General features: G+C 35.3%; 1 protein-coding gene across 1 annotated transcript in view; it reads left to right on the top strand.

The window, feature by feature from the left end:
• The first annotated feature begins 41 nt into the window (after positions 1-41).
• LRPPRC (leucine rich pentatricopeptide repeat containing) overlaps positions 42-21633 on the top strand; it is a 94196-nt gene continuing 72604 nt past the window's right edge. The window contains exons 1-11 of the mRNA XM_019612713.2: positions 42-57; positions 9016-9212; positions 12490-12612; positions 13247-13368; positions 13461-13519; positions 14228-14314; positions 14778-14904; positions 15894-16038; positions 16815-16957; positions 17230-17335; positions 17433-17540. Coding sequence (XP_019468258.1) covers positions 12585-12612; positions 13247-13368; positions 13461-13519; positions 14228-14314; positions 14778-14904; positions 15894-16038; positions 16815-16957; positions 17230-17335; positions 17433-17540 — 925 coding nt within the window. The 5' untranslated portion in view covers positions 42-57; positions 9016-9212; positions 12490-12584. The remainder of the gene's footprint in view (positions 58-9015; positions 9213-12489; positions 12613-13246; positions 13369-13460; positions 13520-14227; positions 14315-14777; positions 14905-15893; positions 16039-16814; positions 16958-17229; positions 17336-17432; positions 17541-21633) is intronic.

Genomic DNA, 21633 nt, shown 5'->3' with positions numbered 1-21633 from the left:
CACGCTGAGGCCTGCTGGGCGGCTGGCTGGGGGCAAAGGGCGTGCGGAGATGCTGTGGTGCGGGCCTGCGGCTTGGGGGAGAGGGAGCGGGAGGGGTACGGCATTGCGGTTCTTTTCTGCTCTTCGGTGCCCTGACTGCGGAACGGGACTGGATGCGCCTCTAGGTCCCTTCTAACCTAAACCGTTAGGTGGTTCCGCGATGTTGACGAGAAGAGCGTTTGGCGTTGTGGTTTTTGGGCACAGTAGTGGCTGTTGTAACCATCCTTAACTGCTTAGGATCAGAAGGAAGCACTTTCTGCAGCTTTCAGATTCACAAGCTTAGCGTTGTTTTTCATACTTCACAGCACAAGTGTACTGTTACTGTGAGTACATCTGCAGGCTTTTCTCAAGTTAGAGGTTATTTCAATGTCAGTAGGTTGGTTCTCAGAGTGTGTCAGTGAGAGTGAGCTCTGTTCGTGGCTCTGAGCTCTGTGGGGTTGTATTCTTGGGTTCCAGTCTGTAAAATAGCAGGGAGTGGTTGGAGATGCCCAATGACTCGTTATAACTGTACCTATCATAAGTCATTTTTAAAAGTAAATTTGTAATGAATTAGAAGTTTAAACTAATCTTCTCTGTGGATGTGAATGCTTCCCGTATTTCTCCTGGTGCTTAGAAAAGCTGGTAAAGATCCAGAGCAGATCCAGAGTCATCCGTTTTGCAGACCATTCAGAGGTCAGTTAGTGTCCATGTGACTTGTGGAGTGAAGAGGTGCAGGCAGCTTGGAACAGTGAGATTTGCTTGTTGTCACTGGAGATGTCTTCAGCAGCTCACTGTGCAGTAGAAATGTGAATGAGAGTGTAGCATTAGTGTTTTAAAAAAAACATCAGCGTGTAGATCTAGTTAGTGACTGAGCTCAGTACTAGCTTTTCACTAAATGTGCAAACCATGCAGCAGACAAATTGTTTTGGCATAAAGTCTGAGAGTGGAAAGGCTTCAAACAAATGTGCACAGTGAGTTTTTTGAGTAGACATAGCGACTGTACAAGGAGGTCTTCCTGCCTTGTTAGTGTCTTCCTACTGCTCTGCTGATCCCTCTTAGTGGATTCTACTTAGTACCAGCTGGAAATTTTTACTGCTCTAGAATGGATAACGTTGTTCAGCATAGGACTGGTAAGCTTCACAGCTGTGAAGAAGGGAATAGAGATGTAGAGGAAGTGCTAGGGAACAGGGCAGGCATATGCTGAGACTGGCAGCAGTACCCTGAGTTACTGAGTGGCAAATCATACATAAACTTTTCCAGTCTCTACTTGTGCTGATTTAGCTCAATTTGTTTTTCTCATCTGGGAGCTAATTTCCTAGATAACTTGTTGCAAGAAGTAACGTTCATGGATGTTCAGGTACTACTTTTTCACAAGTTATACTCCTGTATACCTTCAGTAATGTATGGAGTCACTTGCAGGATGGTTTGGTGAAATTGTTGAAAACGCTTTAGTTTTCATGCTGGATTATTAAATAATGTGAGAAACGTGCTTGGGCAATAACAAATTCAGGGAAAGCAGCAACAGTGTTTATTTCATCCTTCTAAGGTTTTAGTCTAACCTGTGACTTATATTGTAGCAAAACTGAGAAGTATGTGTAAATTTTTTGCATTCTTTTTGTCCAGTAAATCCTTTCCTCAGGTGATCCTTCACATATATTCTTTGTCTTGCTATCACTTTAATGTATGGATTTAGGCATTCTAGTGCACAAGTGTTGCTCTAGGACCAAATTTTAAAGTAGAAGTAGCATTTACTAGCTGAGATTGCATGAACAAGTGTATAATCTTACTATGTTTATTCCTCAAGTAACTCCTCGTTTTTTTTTCTATCTAAGCCCTAACATCTGGAAATTGACCTCCTTTGAAGAACTAGAATGATTTGGATACATGGATGTCATTTAGACTTCTCTACTTGTTGTTTAGGTCTCAGGATGTTACCTTAGAAGTGAAATGCAGCCCTCTACAGTAAATTTCATGAAGTACTGATGAAACTCTGGTTTTGAGGCATAGGGTAACTGTTATAAGAGTGAATAAATAGCAAGGAGTAATCCAGTATTTACCAAGGGAACTGAGTAAATGGCAAACTATGTTTGCTTTATCACTGAACATAATTTTAAGTTAGTTCAGATGCAGGTTTGAGGCTCCTATTGCAGTAATGACTATAGGAGAATTGCAGATCTGTTTGTTTCTTTAGCAAACTGAAACAGTAGCTAGTCACATTCCAGCAGTTTTTAATCATTCTACTCTGAATTTTCCAGGGATGTGCTAACTACCATCTCCAGTGTACAGTATGCAAGTAGTGGTTGGACTACTTGCTATGCCCTTGTACTTCTTTAAGACTTCTAGGCTGTGTTATTATTTACCTGCTTAGAATCAGTACAAGATGAGCTAGATAGTGGCACAGTGATAGTAGTAATGCAAATAAGGCTTCAGATTCTGTGTCAGTACTTAAAAGTGCATCTTCATCTATAGGAGGGTACAGAAGATAGTCTTAAGATTTTAGATTCTTTTCAGATACCTTCTGTTCTGGGAATAGTGAAAGTAAACTGAAGTATGACATTCTGTGACCATTGGGAATGCCCTAAACATGTTGTCCTGAGAATATGGTAGCCAGAGAACAAACTCGACTGCTGCTCTGCAGCCTTTAGTGACAAAGAAAATTATGTACAGGGTAGAAGAAGTACAGACCTTACCCTTGCTTGCTAGTTAGCATGCAAGATTGTATCCATGCAGATCTCACTGAAATGCCTGTTGTGAGATCTGAGTTGTAGCAGAGAGGCAGACAGATTCTCATCTGTATCATACTCTATAAAATGAAATGCTGTCAGCTAATCCTTCCATAATGTCAAATTGCTTAGACACTCCATAATTGCAAAATAACTTTTGTCCTGTTTGCTGGATAAGCAGTAGGTACACTGCGCTGTATAGCTCAAGTGAAAAAAATATATATATTTGAGTCTGTTAACCAGGAACACAGGCCTAACAGGAGTGATCATCAATTGAAATTTCATAAAAGCATTGCAAAGATACCTTCTGCTGTGTTTATGTGTGCTAGTGAAACTTCATAGCCTGTGGTCAGATTGCTGGTGTTGATAATGGAGTTGTTAGCAGTTGACTTTCTGCTGAAAGTTCAATTCTTATTCTCTGCTTAAGGTCCTGTATATATCCGGCTGTATCCATCTGTCACCCTTTCTGTACTGTTTTATATTGACTGTGAAAATCCGTAGATGAAACACCCAGACTATAAGATTGCACTTTGGTCTTCTGAATGAGAATTTGAATTAAGGGACAGGTTATGGGGATGGAAGTGATACTGGATGTGCAGAGGATGCGGTACTAAATGCCTTTCCTAAATGGGTTTTGAGTTCAAAATATCTTCTGGGGGACTTTATTCTACATATTCTCTATGAGATGGTAAGACTAGATGTTACAGCTTGCAGCTGCAAGGTTAGTATCGGGGGAATTTGGCTTTCCCACTCCTGGGTGGCTTGTACCATTCTGAGTGTGAGTGCTCCTTAGTTCTGTTGCCGGGCTGATTTCATTTGCTAGACTGCAAGGAAAAGAGTTTTCTGGCATATTAACAGGCTTAATTGGATCAGTTAAGCATCTGAAGAACTGAGAAAGAATGGTAATGTGGGCAAAGGAAAAGAGGGAACTACTGCTGTTGATGGTGACTATATGATGTTGGGTCAGTGCAGCTGTCTTTCTGAGCTGCATTTTGAGATGTAAAGCTCTAGAGTATTTGTCCTGAAGTGGATGCCCTATTTCTCCACAAAGAAAATGAAAACAATTAGGATCATAGCATAGTAGAACAAAATCTTTATGTGCAAGTGTCTCAAAGGATCTTTGGCCTTGATGTCACTTCAGTTTAGGATTCTAATCTGTGAGGCTAGATGTCAGTTTTCATGACTGTGGAGAACAGAGCTTACTGTTTGCTAATCTCCCTAAAAAGCTAACTGTTATGTAGTGAAAATCTCTGTGCTTTTTGCAAGATCTCTGTTCTCCCTTTTTGTCCAATTCAGAGGAGTTAATAAGAATACTATACATACTATACAACAAGGGTTGCTGAGTTGATGTGCTGTAGTGAGTTTGTATAGGATTGGATCATGTAGGTGAGATGGGAGAGCGAACACCTTTTTAAAGAATTCTAGTTTAGATCCAGGGGACCTTGGTTAAGCCACAGGTTGAAAAACCAAATGATTTGCGGTTTACTACATGCTACAAATGTTTTTAAATTAGCTAGAAACACTGGTGAGTCACTTGAAACACTCTGTCAGTGGCAGACAAAAATCTAGAATTCAGTGCCCGATTTCCTTGGTAGAACAATAGAACTAACAGATAAATGTAGAGGAAGTGTTCAGTAGAACCTGCTTTGCTAATGCTTAGGCAATGCACTGCCATAGTAAAGTTTCACAAGCTGCACTCTCATTGCAGTTCTGCACATGTTACTTGTTGAGGTAATAAAGTTCTGAGACTTTTTTCCTAAGAAATAGCACAAAGCAAGGCTTTTCTGCTTTGCTTGTTATGAATTATGTGGAACTTTTAGGTGTTCTTCCAAGGAATCTGTAACTTCTGCATCTACAATGGAAAAAACAGAATGTTCTTTCTTCCCGCAGGAAGGAATGCCTACTGTATGGTATTGAAACAAGGGTGCTCTGGTGCTGTGTGCGACCACAGCTAAGTCAGGGAAGTACTGATCAGCACTGGAGGAATCATACCAGTGTCTCAATTGTTACATTTGTCTTGTATTTATTACATTTTAACTAACATCTGTAATGTTTTTAGGTAGTGAAGAATATTAACCTTCTCAGTTTACCAGTATTTTACTTTGAGTATGGCTTGTATTTTGAAAACTGTTTCCTCCTCTTTTAGCCTGTTTAATTTAGAAAAAATAATATACTATAAAAATATCCAATACTTTTATGCGGCATGGAAAACTATAGCAGCTACTCTGTTGTGGCTCTAATAAAGGGAGACAAATTTATGTTTTATTGAATTTTTGGACTTTGTCAAGTTCTACAGAAAGTAATCTTTCTGCTGCTGCCAGGTGGATCATTGGATCTGCCTCTTTACTTAGTTTGGTGACTAAGATGTCTGGTTTTTAGAAAATCAAGTACACTGCCTCAGGTCTGCTCAAGAAATGTGAAAAACAGGTCCATACATCAGGACAGTACTGTAATTCTCACTAAACCCTAGCGAACATAGGAAAAATTACTAGTTAGTTTAATATGAATTTCCCATTTCATCACTGTGCAAGCTATTTACCAGTTTAGCTTCAACTACTTTAAAACACTGGTCCAAATCTTTCTGTGTGAGTAAACATACCATGACAAGCAGAACAATTCTCTATCTTACCTGTGTTGCTTCTATTAGGAGCTGAAGAATTAGACCTTTTTTTCTGTGCATGTATATTTTTTAGTTCCGTTGGCTATTTTTTGGCCAGTTCTGTGCCTTTATTTTCCCCTGGAATTCTGAAATGTAGAAACAAACTTTCTTTGGTCTACTCTTTTTTTTTTCTTTTTTTTTTTTTTTCCCCTGATTTAAGACCATTTAATCAAGTAATCAAGATGACTTAGAAGTCTGCTGTTCTCTTGTAAGCATTGGGCACCATTATTGGTGTGCTGTCATCTACAAGTTTAATATGTTTGCTCTCTTCTGTCATTCAGATTGTTAATGAAACTTTTTAATGGACGTGGGTTGTAGTAGTCCATTTCCAGGTGGGTTAAGAGTATACTGTATTTTAGAAGTCATAAAATATATTCTCAATATTGCAACAAACTTTGATCACTACGTTAAAAAAGATGTCAACGCAATTTAGAAACAGCAACGGCACCCTTATTTTTTCTGATGAAAACTACATGATATCTCCTTATTTTGGTTATGTGAAAGTCGAGTGACTTGGTATCAGAAGCCTGTATGTCAGTTTCTTTCATAGTTATCAGTTGTGCTTTGCTTTTTGTCATACCTCCTCTTCTGTGAATTCTTAAAGGTAATTCTGAAGGACTGGGGAGATGCTCAGTAAGGACCATTAAAATATCTTCAGTATAGTTAAAGCTTCTATAACTGCTTGGACAATTCTTCCTGCGCTCCTTGCTTGTCTTATTAAAATTTGCTTCCTTAGTCGTGGTAAGATAGTTAAAACTGACATTGTATGATCATATTTAACATATTTTGAAAGCTAAATTTCTGCATTATTGTGTGACTCTGTAACTCAAAACGTTTAACCTGACCTTTTTATTATTTTTATCCTTGCTTTTTTGGTATATGTGTTTTTTTTTTTTCCTTCTCAACCATATATGTTAAAAAAGAATAATAGCACAAGGTTGTTAAATATTCCTGATACGTCGATAAGTGCTTTATTGTACTTTGTGCCATTAGTCTCAATTTTCCTATATTGTATTCACTTAATTACCTCAAATCAAACCTGACCAAAATTGGTTCCCAAAGTTTTCTGAAGTTTTTACATTTTTGGAAGGTGCCTTTTCTGCTTCTTTCAATCCTTCATCTTTAGAATAGGGAAATCTTGGCATTTTAGTTTTTGTAATTTTCTCCTAAGTTTTCTGTTCGTAAGCAGTTTGTATTGGAAAGACCCAAATTCAAAACCAATGAGTGGGGCAGAGCTAAATAAATTGCCCATTTCAAAATACAGTGTATAGGCAGAAACTCAGAGATGTAGACATCAGGTTATAGTTACAAGTGTTCTATGTGGCAAAATATTTCATTTGACAATTTAGTGTAGCATATAATGATATACGAAGTAGATTTTTATAGAAAAAGACACTTCAGTTTTAAGTGGATAAAATAGGGGTTTTGCTGGTTGTGCTTCAATTGCAAATGGAAATCAAAGTGCAAATGTCTGTGTTACGCTGAGCCCCGTGTTGCTTCCAAATAATTTTTTCTAACCTGAATTGAAAGTATTCTGAAAAGTTTTCAGGTTGGTCTTTTAGTAGGTATGTGATGGTGGAATGTAATATTTATCTTATGAAAAGATAGATCAAGAACTTTCAATCATTAGTTTCAATCTTATCAAGTGGATAGCTTGTAATTCTGTGTTGTTATTTTTGTTATTAAAGAGTATGTGTTAGAACCATCTCATTTGGTTATTACACCTGAAAGGACTGAAGATTTTGTCTTTCTGTTATTCTTACCTTGTATTACTGAATTTCAAGCTAATTAGTTGATTATTTCTCGTTAAGGGCAAGTACTCTGTGGATATGTGATACAGTCAAAAAAGAGGAAGAAAATAGAAAATTATGCCCTGGGAAATCCTGATATTTTTTTTTAAATTTTTTCTTTAAATGAGATGATCACTTACCACAAATCGTGTTTCGCTTCCTTCTTCTTCAAAATTGCTCTGATTTTAGCCACATACTCCTAATCCATTTTTTTTTTTTATTTATTTTTTCTTCTTTCTGGTAGGTTTTGGACATCATGAGCAGTTTCCACAACTTGATGGTGCGTTGTGCCAGCTTAGTGAGCCCATTGGCTCACAGGGAAGTAGTGTGGATTTGCACCCAGGGGAGGTAGAATTCACAGTGAAGGAGGGTTCTTCTTTTTGGCTTGTTTGACTTGTTTGACTTGTTTTTCTTCTCCACTTCTTTCTTGCTTGATCTTTCCCATATAATTTGCTGACCTCTGGGAATTTTTCAGGAGGAAGGTCACAAGTTTGGCCATGTAAAATTTGCCTGCTTGAAAAAGATAAATCTGAAGAGCAGTGATGATCTTCATTATGAGCTGGTTTAATTTAAAAGATTATACTTCCTGAACTTAGGGCCTCCTCAGTTAATGTCAGGGTTTCACACGGCCAGGGAAAGGATGAGTGGTGGGCTGCTTACCAGGTCTGAGCAGTTGACAACACACCAGACATGTTTTCCAGCTTGCCCCCATTAATGTTTTTTTTTTTCCTTCCATTTAGCAGTTTGCAATTTGGCTCTATTTTTTCTTTCTTTCTTTCTTTCTTTTTTTCTTTCTTTCTTTCTATTTCTTTGATTAAACAAACAAAAACAAAGTAGTCTAGAAGAACACTTACAGAAATGTAGTGAAGAGTTCTGAGCTCAAGAGACACAGATGAAGGAGGACAATTTCAGAAGCTGATGAATCTTCTTTTTGACATCCAGAAAGCGTCACTTGCTTTGCATTGATTCTGGAGAAAGATAGGTTTATAGAAAATTTCCAAAAGTACTCAGGTGTAACAACAGTTTGCCCTCTATAGGCTAGTCATAGTTCTAGCACAACACAGATGCCATTTTCTTGTTATCATGTACATGAACTTGTTCTTACTAAAAAAATAAATAAATGGTGAGCTGTTATTGTTTTGCTAGAAGTGCTTCTTGGTTATATTTCTTACAGTTGTCATACTTCATTTTGAGAAAACAGGTGGTGAAACAAATCCAGTATTTGTTTGGTTTGTGTTCCAGGATGACTGCTTCACATTTGTTACTGCGAGTTCTGAAGGATGGGGAATTATGCCATTGTTTGGTTTACTGTTGTCTAAAACATTGGTGTCTGCATTAGTTCTCTTGTATTTTATTTGAAAAGAAATACATGATTTGTTACCTTGATTTGCTCTGTTTTGGAAGAGGTGCTTGTGGCTGTTCCTGAAGTAGTTTTTCAAAAGCATGTGAAAGCATTGGGGAGATCCCGTAACGGGACAGGAGATTTTTGTAGCACTTAGAGATTTTAAAAATTTTGTTTTTGTATAGAAATAGTACTTGAACCACTTAACACGAGTTGGATCCAGCCGAAGATCTCAGATTTATAATTGACACCTTAAGGAAATACATGTCTCTGTATTGTTTTAAGTAGAAAGGCTTACAATATGTATTGAAGTCAGTCACCTGCATTTTTTGTTTACCTTAATATGGAATGTTTTTGAGAAACAGTTCATCAGCAAGAAGAGTGTTATCTTCTTGACATTCAGTAACTACTGCATTTGCAAATTCACTCTCAGAAGTGTAATTTCTGTTTTCTTTTTATTCCCCTTTATATTTATTTAAGCAGAAGTGTCTTTCAGCAAGCAAGGTTCCTTACAGTCGTACCTCAACATGAAGGAAGTTTTAAAGAAGAAGCAGTCTCAGAAATCCAAAGCAGACGGGCGTTTGACTGGGCATTAAATAAACTGGATAACTCTGTCAGAAAAACTGGCCGTATCCCTAAAACCCTTCTCCTAAAAGTCTTCCAGGAAACATGCAGAGAGGGTAAGCTGCTTCCCATTAAAACAAAACTAAAGCTAATGCTGCAACATAATAATTCATCAAACCAAGGAAATTACTTGAAGAGTTCTGATTTATGTTTTTTCTTCTGAATACCGTTTAACCTACTGCATGTGTTGATGAATGGACTTGGAATGTTTTACAGGTGTTACCCTGCTTTCAATGCACACATCAACTTTTCAAGTGTTTTCTGTCTTTGGCAATTTATACTACTTGTAAAATTTCATTGTACTTCTAAGAAATGGTAACATATTACTCTCCTTGTTACAAATTTTTATCTGGTGATGTTACATTTTACTAATGTAACTATCTTGGGAACATAGAGATAGGAATAGAGATCATATCTGTGTTTTATGTGCAGTGTATTTTTCAAACATCTACAATAAACTATGCTATCCTTGAGAGGTCTTTTATTTTAAAATGGAGTGGTACAGGAAGATGTGGAGACAACATGCATTGTCTTGGTCTCATTTTAAACTTTGCTGAACAGTTACTGGCTCGTGTATCTTGGATGGTGATCTCAAAAGTTTTGTGGCTTGCTGTTCAAATGCTGAGTCTTCAACTCATTCCCTCTTTCTGTTGAACTTTGTCAGTTTTGTCTTTCTGCTTTTGATACCCTTTCTGATGCTGACTGCTTTTTTTTTTTTTTAATATAAATCTCTGTGGGTTGAAAAGGGTTTTATGCCTCTCACCTTGTATGTGGATCACAATTCTTAATGGTCATTGAATGCTTAGATTGTTTTTAGGGAGTCATGTTAGCAAAGAGATCAATTGCTCGCAGTGTTTCAGTTATTTAAATATATTTTAAATTAATGGTGAGTTTTGGGAATCAGAAAAACAACAGGCTTAAAAAAAAATTTATGAAGGTTGAATTAGGTTGCTGCTAAAAGAAATAATGAATGTCTTTATTTGAAAAATTTAGTCAGTTTTTTTAAAGAACAACATTGAAAACAAGTGTAGCAAATACAAAAATTTCTTTTTATTTCTCGAAGGGAGTTGTTTGTAATTAGGAAAGGAAGAATATTACAATGTAAAAAAAAATATCCAGGCAAGTTGTTTGATGTGGGTATCTTGTTCTTCATCTTTCTGCACTCACAGTGCTGATTTTTTTCCTGTTTCTTTTGATTTTCAAGTACTTAGTCACTAGCGTAAGGTGTACATATAAAACACCAGGATCATGGAAAAGGACCACCTTGACATTTTAATTGCACTAACAGATTGTTAGGCACTGATATAAAAGTTAATCAAGTATAATTTATTTCTCATGAATTGGTGATATCTCCAAAAGTTCAAATCCCTATTTGCCATTTACTCTCAGTATTTTTTTCTATTTCTTTCTTGTGATCATTTTTTTCCCATCACTTCTGTGTTTCTTCAGAGCTTACTCTGTATAATGTTTTTGTTCTAGATTGCTCTCCTGAAACCTAGTGATGTGGCACTGCAGTTCTGGTGGTTGTTTTCTGTATCAGAAGATATAATTCTAGACTGCCTGTAGCTTTCTGCTCTTGAGGGTTTTTTTTTACCATTGTTTTGTAGCTCTAAGCTGTGTCTACTCTGTAGAAACAGAGAAGCTATAGTAGTTCTGTACTACTGAAAACTGCACTTACAGTGATAAGCAGCAGTTGGAAATACTGGCAGCATTCCTGCCTTTTTACTGGCCTGTACACAAGTTGGGAGTTTTGGCATGAAGATATGGAAATCTTTAACAAAGCAGTATGGAATGAAACATATTAAGTCATTTTGGAGGTTAATACCACTGAAGTTTGTTTCTGATTGGGATAGAAAATTTCAATGAACTTTTTTTTAAACTTAGAGTTTTTAGGAAGACATGTTAGCAGAGAGATCAATTGTTCACAGTGTTTCAGTTATTTAAATATATTTTATATTTTAAATTAATAGTAAGTTTGTTGTTGTTTTTTTTTTTTTTTTGCAAATATACACCTATGTAAACAGTTTCCTTGTTAGATGGAAATACCCCTGATAAAGCACATCTCACCTTTCTTTGTGGTTGGGAAGGGTTGAATAACTTTTTTTTTTTGCTCTGATTTTTGTTAAATTTTATTTGTTTACTTTTACAATATGCTGCCTTATAAAAGAACTCTCATTTTTATTAGAACTTGCTGGATTCATAAAAGAATTTATCTGCAGTTTACTGGATAACCTGCAAAGGATCATTCTTTACCTCAGGAGTAGAAGTAGAGTCCTAGAAATAGCTGTATTTATGGTTAGATTTTTGGCATCTGTGGGGTTGAATGCAGAAGTTGGAGCATGTGAGCATTTTCATGCTTTCCTTCATTGTTGTGCAGATGTAAGTGATCACATTTGTTGAGCATGGACAGAAGTGAAAATAGATGCTAATGGAAATTGAAAATTAGATTTTTCCTTCTGAATACCAGTTTTAAAATAGTAAGGAATTATTATGAACTATTTTGCTATTTTAGACATTTGCCAGGAAGTTATGTCCTCATTAGGATCAAATAATCCATGGATCTTGGAGAGTGAAGTATTATACCACTTGAGTTTAGTATTTTGTGCTGAGCTCTTTTTTTTTTACTTTCTGTTTGTTAGATCTCCTCACTGTAAAAAGTGGCATGTTTTGTCATTAATCTTCTCCAGTGCATAATAGTGTCATTCTTAATCATTTTGGTACCCTGGTCAGTAAGCGTTACATTTTGAAGATTCAGTTGTATTTTATTTTATTATATAGAAAATGCTTTAATATTTCAGTGGATCAATATCTTCTTTTAAATAAGTTTTTTTTTTTTAAATTATTAATGACAGAATATGTGGCTGTGTACCACTTAAACACAAAGATTTTTTTTCCGTCTCCATTTTCCACTGGCATTCCTAATGATGGTCTAATATTAGTGCTGAAAAAAGCATTGCAGTATACAGCTGTTGCTGCTTGCCAAAAACTTCTCCTTTTGGCTTTAAACTTCAGTCATCGCAGTCACAATAAAATCTGGAGGGTTAAGAGTAGTTTCAGCAACAGCATAGCAACAAAAGAAGAGTTTGAATAAAAGAGAAGGCAAGCTATGTTGAATTATAGGTTTGTTGCTTTGTTTTTTTGAGTGAGATGAAAGTTTATTTACGGGTCTACATTGACACCAGTGAAAAATACTCAATTATAACAAAAGTTATAATTCCCAGCAGCTTTTACATCTGACTGAGTTGTAGCATGACTGCTTCTGTGTTATTTGACTGACTGTTTCTGGTTTACTTGAATTAGACTTACTAATGGTTGTTGTTTGTTTTTTTGTAGGCTGTCCAGGGAGTAACCAGACCTTGCTTTTGTTGCGAAGCTGTGGTGCTCTGTTACCAGAAGTGTTGTCATCTGAAAGAACAGAGCTAGTTCATATGATATGGGACAAGATGAAAGAACTGGGTAGGTAGATTTTGTTAAACCCTCCTTCTGGAATAGCTGTACACTTCTGTTGCTTTTTCTGTAATAAAAAAGTGGTTGCTTTTTAATAGTGTTTAAATGTTAGGTTATAATGGCTAAAATTCATTAGCAAATAAGCAGTAGGTTTTAGTATTCAGGTGAGAGTCTTATTCTCTATTCTGGGAGTTATAGTGACATCTAGGGGTGTTAAAAGTATCTAAGATTTCTTTTTCTGGTGTTTAAACCTGATTTTTTTTATTATTGTAAGAATGTATTGTATTCTCTTTTAGATATTACCATGAATTATCTGCTGGAGTAAGTATTCCTAGTGCTGCCAGCTACTTTATGAGATAATTTTTAAAGTTATACATTTATCTCTGTACATTGCATAGATCGACTGGCTGTGGAATAGCTTGCACATTAGCAGCAACGTACTTGTGCTGTTGTTACATTTTGGGTTTTTCTAAACAAATATATGCTGTTAAATACGTGTTACTGCAAAGGTGGATAATGGGAAGTAGTCTGATTATAAAGTTTATACAGAATAAAATCGAGGAGAAATTACCCAAGAAAACTGTAAAATCACATTGACATTTAGGGAGCGTACATTAACACTGTGGTTGAAATATTTCCTTAGGTGCTGTCTATGACACGAGCCACTATAATGCTTTACTTAAAGTCTACCTTCAAAATGAGCATAAATTTTCTCCAACTGAGTTCTTAGCCAGAATGGAGGAAGCTAATGTGCAGCCCAATCGAGTAGGTATTCTCCTATAGTATTTTTTTTCCCTCAATAATGGTATTCATCTGTTGGATAGAAATTGTTAACTTCCCCTTCTTGTTTTTTGTAGGTCACATACCAAAGGTTGATTGCTGCTTATTGCAATGAGGGTGACATTGAAGGAGCGAGGTATTCTTTAGCATTTATGTTGAAAAGAGTTTCTAAGAAATCTGTTTATCGTATTTTCTACCGTTAAAACTCATTTCAGTGTAATTCTTATAAATTGAGCAAAGCAAAGAGTATTAAGCATAATTTATTCAGGCACTGAAAAGCAATTTTTTAGAGACAGCTGGAGCCTACACAAACAAAATAAATGTGTGATACACCTGTGTTCGAATCAAATTCTATTTACGTTGTTCACAAAATAACTTGTTTTGTCGTTTCTATAGCAGGTATGAAAAAGTATGAGGCATGAATGCTTACTGCCTGTGTAAGAAAAAATAGCTGCATTTGAGAACGAAATGGGAAAAGTAGGGAATAATAGTAATTCTTCTTTTGTTACACAGGGCTTACTTCATGTCTGTCTAACTCTTTTTGCATTAATTTTTAAGTTGCAGCAGTATGATTGCTAGGCATGCAAAAGAAAAAGGAAGATAGTAACAAACCCAGCCCCACCTTTTTGCCTATGCATGTTTCAAAGTGGCAAGTACGTTTCATGTGAAAAAAGGAAAATAACTAAATTACGTTCATATTATGTAGCAAGCTAAGATATAATTGCTCCATATTTGTTCTTTTCTGATGATACAGTGCTTATCCAGCAGCACAATAATAGCTCAGTAGCTTCTTTTCAAAGAAAAAAAAAAAAAAGCCAACTATTTGCTGTCTTGTCCTTTGCAGTAAGATTCTTGGATTTATGAAGAGCAAAGATCTGCCAATCACTGAAGCGGTGTTCAGTAGTCTTGTGAAAGGTCATGCGAGATCAGGGTAATGTTAATATGTTAATGCTCCTTATTTTTTGCTTTTACATAAAGCGACGTAGCTCGGAAAACATACATGCTACAGCATAGCATAATGATTTTGCATAATGTAAAATATCTTATGATGCATTTTTGAAGCAAACAGGGCTTATTTTGCAAGGTAGCAATCTTTCTTGTCTGAAAATGTTGCATTTTTAAACAAGTTACTGTTCTTGTGTACTGTTTGAAAATTGATTGCATTTAAACTTTTGAACTCTTAATTGTTCAAGTTTAAAAAAAAAAATTTGAAGTAATACAAAAATAAAAAGATTTGCAGTTGGACCTTTTAGAGTGTTAGTTAAAACAGGTTTCTTTGTGCTTGTTGCAGCCTTTGTTTCCAATAATTAATAATCTAAAGAGGGAATGGGGAAGTGACAGTAAGTAGCATCATGATTAAAGCCATTGAGGATCTTTCTTTTCAATTCTTCTAGAGATATCAAGAGTGCAGAAAATATCCTTTCCGTGATGAGGGTGGCCGGTGTTGAGCCAGGTCCAGACACCTATTTATCACTACTGAATGTGTATGCTGAAAAGGGTGATGCTGATAGCATCAAGAAGGTATTGCAAGTTTGAATTTAAAGAAATTTGTTTGATCTTTTGTTCTGTGTAACTTTGCAATGCTTACTATCTATACAGGAGGAATAATACTGAATTTTATAACTAATTTCCTCACATTAGAAATGATTTTTTTTTTTGCATCTGAATAGCTGGTTCACTGAAAGCAGTTTCCTACTTCATGAAAAATATTTGTTTATTGATAGTTGCTTTTCACACTGTGAGAAGATGTGATGAATAATGCTTGCCAGTGAGTGATTTAATAAAAATGTGTCTCTTGAATGTGATATATGTAAAAGTAAACCTTAATGATCCTGTTCCCATTCAAGGCATAGAATCCTTCCAGTAAAACTAGTTTTCTTTTTTAGAAGAGTTCATATCTGTATCTTAAGCATTTGTGAAGTCTGATTAAGATAATATTTTTGGCAGCTCTTTGTGTAGTTGATTGTTTGAAGTATTCTCTCACTTTTTTTAATTTTCAAGTCAAGGAAATGTTTGGAAAGGTAGGAGACAAGAAAATTGATTTAATTTTAATAATTAGTACTGGAAGGAAAGGACCAAATCAGGGGAGAAATAGGAAACGTTGCTTCCAACTTAAACAAATATTAATCAGCCACACAGTAACAAAACTTTGATTAATTATTCTCTCCTTTTCATAGTGATTGCTTTAGAAAGCCATCTCATGGTGGGAATACATCTGGTATTTTATATGTTTATAAAATTTATTATTTATATGTTTATATGTTTTATTAGATACTGGAGAAAAAATGTTATATCCCTTTTACCTGTCCTTTTCTACTTTCTAAATGTATTTGACTTTTGAGAACTTCAGTATTTTCTGTCTTTTGTGTATTTAAAATACCTGTTTATTTAAAAACAAACAAAATAAATTAAAAAAAAAAACCACCAACAGATTCTTGTAAATATTGATCTTTTAATATATTCTTTTTTTAATTCAGTGTGGACGCTGTTAATTTTTTTCTTTTTTCCAGACTCTAGAAGAGGTTGAGAAAACTGGAGGGTACCTTATGGATAGAGTTTTGATGCAGGTGATTTTTAGCCTTGCCAAAGCTGGATATCCTCAGTACATAGAAGACATTAAAGAACGCATAAGGTTTGAAAAGGAGTTAATTCCAGGTATGTCCTTAGTTACTCCATGGTATTTAGCTACTGAGGATGGAGAAAGAAAGCATTTTTATTTTTTTGCAGCAATGATGTAGTAGTATCATGAAAAATAGTTTTTTTTGTGGTTCTGAACATATACAGAAAATAGGGTACTTGCCATTAGTTTGTGGATTCATTATGCTACTTTTAGTTACATTTTTTTTGAGCATGTAATGTAAACCAATTTTAGTGTTTCACATACAAAAATATATTTCCTTTTTAACTTGTAAAATTCATTAAGACTTTGTAGGAAAGCAGTAAGTGGTGGAGCCCTTTTTGCAAACAACACTACTGTAACTCATGTTGTGGCAGCTCTTTGTGAATATCTTAAAAAGGAACTGACTTCAGTTTTGTTTATCTACAGTTGAAATCGTTTGGGATCCCAGTCTGTGTAATCTGACTGATAACTCTTAATTACACTTCATAATACACTTTTAATTTTATTTTTGACAAGTTTAGAATTGTAGTTGTAGCTAGTATCCTATTGTGCTACAGTGGTAATGCTTTGCTAATTTTTGGTATGATCTGTTTAGAGGGAAAAGTGAATTTCATGATTGTACAAATTTCTGTAAAGAGTAGTCTTTATTAATTCTGTAATGAGTAATTTGGTTAATCATATTAAAAAGTATGGCAATAATACATGCAAGATGTTTTCTTCCCTAGTTTTCACTACTTTCAGTATTTTTAGTGAGAAAATAAGTGCATTCATTATTTTAATTTTTTATTGTTTTCTCTTTTTCAATTGCTAGATATGATGAACCTGTGTTTGACTCTGATAACTCATGGCTTCGAAGACATAAGTTTCCGTATTTTGAAGTCTTACAATCATTTATCACGTGAAAATGTGGACCAGGGTAGCTTCTTCTTGCAGCATTGTGTAAATAGAAATATGGTATGCAGAATAATAATACTTTTTTCATAGTGCACTTAAAACAGCATATTTATTTAGCTTAATGTAACTGTAGAGATGGAAAAGAGTAGATTTTTTTTACGTTCTTAAAGAATGACAGGTTGTAGTGCATTGTGCCCATTTAAACTGGAAGTTGAAATTCACAAAAGGAGCATGCTTGGCACGTGTAATATCTACTGCCTTAACATTAGAAGACTTTGATGTTCTTAAAAATTTAGAAACATTGAAAAATATATTCTTGAAATTCTTTACAGCCTATAAGCAAGCTGAAGCAGTTTTGTTATGAGTTAAAAGAAGCAAAAATGCACTCGTCACCACTGATATTTATTTTGCGTTGTGCTTTGGAGACCAACAAGTCAGGTATTCTCCTTATTTATTTTGTGTGTGTGTGTGTGCATGTGATTTTTTTTTTTTAAAGTACTTTGTCACTGCTTAATTATCCTGTTAATATTTTTAGACCTGGCTATTGATGTGATGAAGGCCATGAAGGAAGAAGGCTTGCCAATCAGACCTCATTATTGCTGGCCACTGCTAGTTGGGTTCCAGAAAGAGAAGAATCTTAAAGGTTTGTATCTGTGCTCATCTTACTTTATTGTATACCTAGGGCACAAATCTTTGCTAAAGCACCACCTGAAGTTTTACCAGGTTTCAAAAGTGAGTGAAGATCTTGCTGCATCTCTTAGTTTGTGGCAAATGTTTTTCCTTCGAAAAGGCTTTTTAAAACTCACCTTTCTTTGTTAATCATATATAACTACAAATTTGTGTAGCTTACCTTTGCTTTACACAGGAAGATGTGTGGAAGAGTTTCTTTTTAACTCTTTACATTCTTTCTACCTTCCAGCGGTTCTTCTTGCTCCTCATTACTCTTGGTGAAACTGAAATCTGAGAGAGCATTTACAAGTAAGGTTAAGTTATAATAGCTCGCTTGGACTTCAAATCCAATTTTTTTTTTTAAAATGACTTATTATCTACTTGATAAGCCACATGTGAGTTTAGTTATAATAATGAAAACTGCAGGAGAACTTATATCGCTGAATGTGTGAGCCTGACCTGACAGCATGCTGATTGAAGGACAGAAATGCTCAATCTTCAGGATTCTTAAGTAGATTTAAGCATTTAGCATACTTTCCCCTGTTACACATGGGGATGTCTACAGGATATGAATAAGAATTGAACAAATATTAAATTTTAGAGTACAGTATCTAATTCTTTGGTTTGCGTTATTGGTAATTCAGAAAGAATGGTATTGTAAAAAGATGCTTTTAACAGAAGTACTTCCCCCAAGGGGAAACAAAAAACTGTCTTTTTCATCTTATCTCACAGTATAATGTGCTTTAGAATGAGATGCAGAGTTGTTAGTGTGACACTGGGTGACAAACAAAATGCACAAACAAAAAAAAAGTGCTTTTAGCAGACTCTTCATATCGCAATTTTATCTTAAATATACAGTCACATTCCAGTTTGGAAGAAATGCTGAAACAAGTATTCCCTAATTGTTTCTGGCTATAAAAATGTCTCAAGTCTCTTTCAAAAAGCCTTTGTGAAAACAATATTCAGGTTTTTATTAACTCTTTGGGTTCCGGTGTGCTAGACAACTTCCCAAGTTTAGCTTATTCCTGGTTTCAAGTGCTTGGAAGTTCAATAACATTTTATGTCTGTCAGTGGCTTAGTTTGGTCCTTTGTGATAATTGGGAGTACAGAGTTGCCAAAGATAAGTAAGATGAAATTGTGTCATAGTTCTGTATATATAGGTGATGCCTGAATGTAGAAGGCTGGCTGTTAGTACAAAAAAGATTTCACTTCGCTTAGGAAGATACAAGAGGTGCTGGAAGTGCTAGATTCAGACATAGCTCCCGAAACTGGCAAGCTGTACCAGTGTGTTCAGAGGAGCTCCAGTTTCAGATTGCTTTTGGTTTCTGCAAGTTCAGAGATTTCCTTTATTTTTGACTGCTACTGTAGAAGTCAATTGTGCTTTGGCTAGGAGTTCCCACTGGTAGTCACGTAAGCAAATTAAGAAGAGAATGGTTGGAGAACAAATACTATACCCTAACTGTCACTTTCTTTAACATATTCTAGAATGCCATTTTTTTCTATCTGCAAAGAATTTGGATGTATATATTTCTGTATGACTTCATAATCATATCATGGATGTGCAGACATGTTTTTGCAAACTCATACTTAGCATCTGAGCTTGAATTGTCAGGCATGAAAGTTACTAGATCTGCATGCATACCTATAGTGATGTGGCAGTTCTTAAAATATGTGAGAAGGTATCTAGGCATTTTTTTCTGCAGTGAAGAATAAGTGGAATTGTACTTGCTACAGTGAAATAATTTGTCTTCCTGTGTGCAAGCTCACATTGATTTTTGAATTTTAATAGTAATTAAAAAGAAAAAAGAATATTTGAGAACCTGTATCTCAAAATATAATTGGTACAGTTAAGGGAAAGTAAATGAGGGGAAGGGAACAGGAGGGGAGGTTGGGAACACCCAGAAATTTTCATAGAAATAACAGAGAAAACAGTAATGCTTCAGTGAAACCTGAAGGTGACAAAAGACAAATGAGCAGTAGAAGCAAAAACAAACAAACAAACAAAAAAAAACAAACGAACAAAAACAGGACAGTCCAAACAAAGATATAGACATAGTATCACATCTCATACTAAAAAGGAACTAATAATTCTACACATCTCATCACATCTCATACTAAAAAGGAACTAATAATTCTACACATCTCATCACATCTCATACTAAAAAGGAACTAATAATTCTACAAAGTAGTAACGCCTGGCCTAATGTGTATAATTTTGCATTACAGTGTGGGTAAGTTTTTGAAAATGGAAAATGACTTCTAGAGGAAAAAACCTCCTAGAAATCTGATAGGAAGCAGACAGTGGACTAAATCTTTAAAGAACACACAATGTAAGCAACAACTTGTCTAGAACTTCAGGGTACAAATGCCTGAATCTGTATATGTAGTGTGACCAATTATATAACTAGTAGCAACATTTAACTGCACATTTATCTAATGTTTATTATAACAAAAACTGACATGGGATATCAAAGAAGATTCCCTAACTTCTGTGTTACGGAATTGAAGCTGAAAGAAATGAGAGTGAAATGGTGGCTAAGAGGGATAAAGCTAAATAGGGCAATTGTTTAAATGTACCTTAGAGAACTTAGCCAGTCTGAACTAGCAGCCAGCACTTTTGAGTCATTTTACACAGGCGGTAGTTTCAGATGGGATATGCTTGCTTTAAGGTGCATCTTTTATGTAAGTGGATAATTGCTAACTTCTGTAGTGTTTATCTAAATAAATACTGTTAGGCTTAGGAATGAAAGTATTTGAAAGGGTTTAAAAGAGCTATGTCAGTAGATCGAAAAGGTTATTGGTGTTGAGATTCATCTTGTATATAAGCAGAAAAGCTTATTTAAGTCAAGCAGAAATGTTTGTCTTAGCTAATAATTGAACATGTTATTTCACTCCTTCATTTTTATGGAATCACTTTAGTTATTTTTAAAGGTAGTAACTGATTTAAAAGAAAACAAAAAACATTAGTTTTCTATTAAACTGTTCTGGTTATACACAAAGCATGGCTTGTGAATGATAATTCAATTTATACTCTACCTCTAGGATAAAAAGTTGATGAAAAGGTGAATAAGTGTGAGTCCACACAGAGGAATGGGTAGTGGTTTCCCCAAGTAATTCTTGAGGCAGTGTTTTGTAGACAGCCTCAAAATTCTGGCTGCATCTCAGATTAATAGTGTGGCAGAAGTATGCTGAATTTTATGACTTTTTCCTGAACTCTTCACTCTTCAAGTTTATTTGTTTGGAGAATTACTGTAAGCCCAATTTTGCTGCCTTTTCCCATGTGGAACTGTACTTATGTCCCTTAGAAATTCCCCTGTTCTGCTGGAACCATGTTAGGAAGGAGGAACACTTCTCGTCCTAAACTTGAGAAATGAAAGATGAACAGAAAAGTGAGGGGCTCACATTTCAGTCTTTGAGAAGCAGCAAGTTGCTGTGCTCTATCACAGAGATATTATGGCCATCTCATGATTGCATTTGTTTGTGTTTGAATATAGTTATTTGAACCTGGAAAGATGCTTTCTTACCTCTACTGGGGTGTTCCAGTGCCACTTCCAGTATTGATAAAAAGGAGAACAGAAGTTTCATTCCCTGCCTCTTACAACTTAGGTATTTGACTTTTTGGTGTTCAGCTTTTGCAGTATGATGTCTCAAAAACCTCTTCTTGATCAAGCAGGATAGTGGCTGGAGGAATTTTACTGTGAGGTCTTACTGGTCCAAGGAACTGTTGTGCATCTAGGAAAAAAGGACTCTGGTGTCTGTTACGGTGTGGGGGCACCATTGATTGGGGGGAAAAAAAATAATAGTATTTCATTTTTTTGCATGTTCTGTAATGTACAGAATACATTGGCATAGTCATACATGTATGTAATTCCTAACTAAACAAACAACTACTCTGGGGCTTCGTTCTCAAATCAGAGACTGGTGTTCTAAGTGCATGTAATTGCATTTCATTCTTTATTTTAGTCTCTTCTTTGCTACCTGAGGAAAAAGAAGTCCTAAGTGTGCTTTCTAATACTGCAATGATGTATAAGCAATTTCTAAAAAATCAAGTGTATTCGTGTACTATT

Source organism: Meleagris gallopavo, chromosome 2 (assembly GCF_000146605.3).
Source record: "Meleagris gallopavo isolate NT-WF06-2002-E0010 breed Aviagen turkey brand Nicholas breeding stock chromosome 2, Turkey_5.1, whole genome shotgun sequence".
Classification (NCBI taxonomy): domain Eukaryota; kingdom Metazoa; phylum Chordata; class Aves; order Galliformes; family Phasianidae; genus Meleagris; species Meleagris gallopavo.
This window is presented reverse-complemented; position numbering and strand designations above follow the sequence as displayed.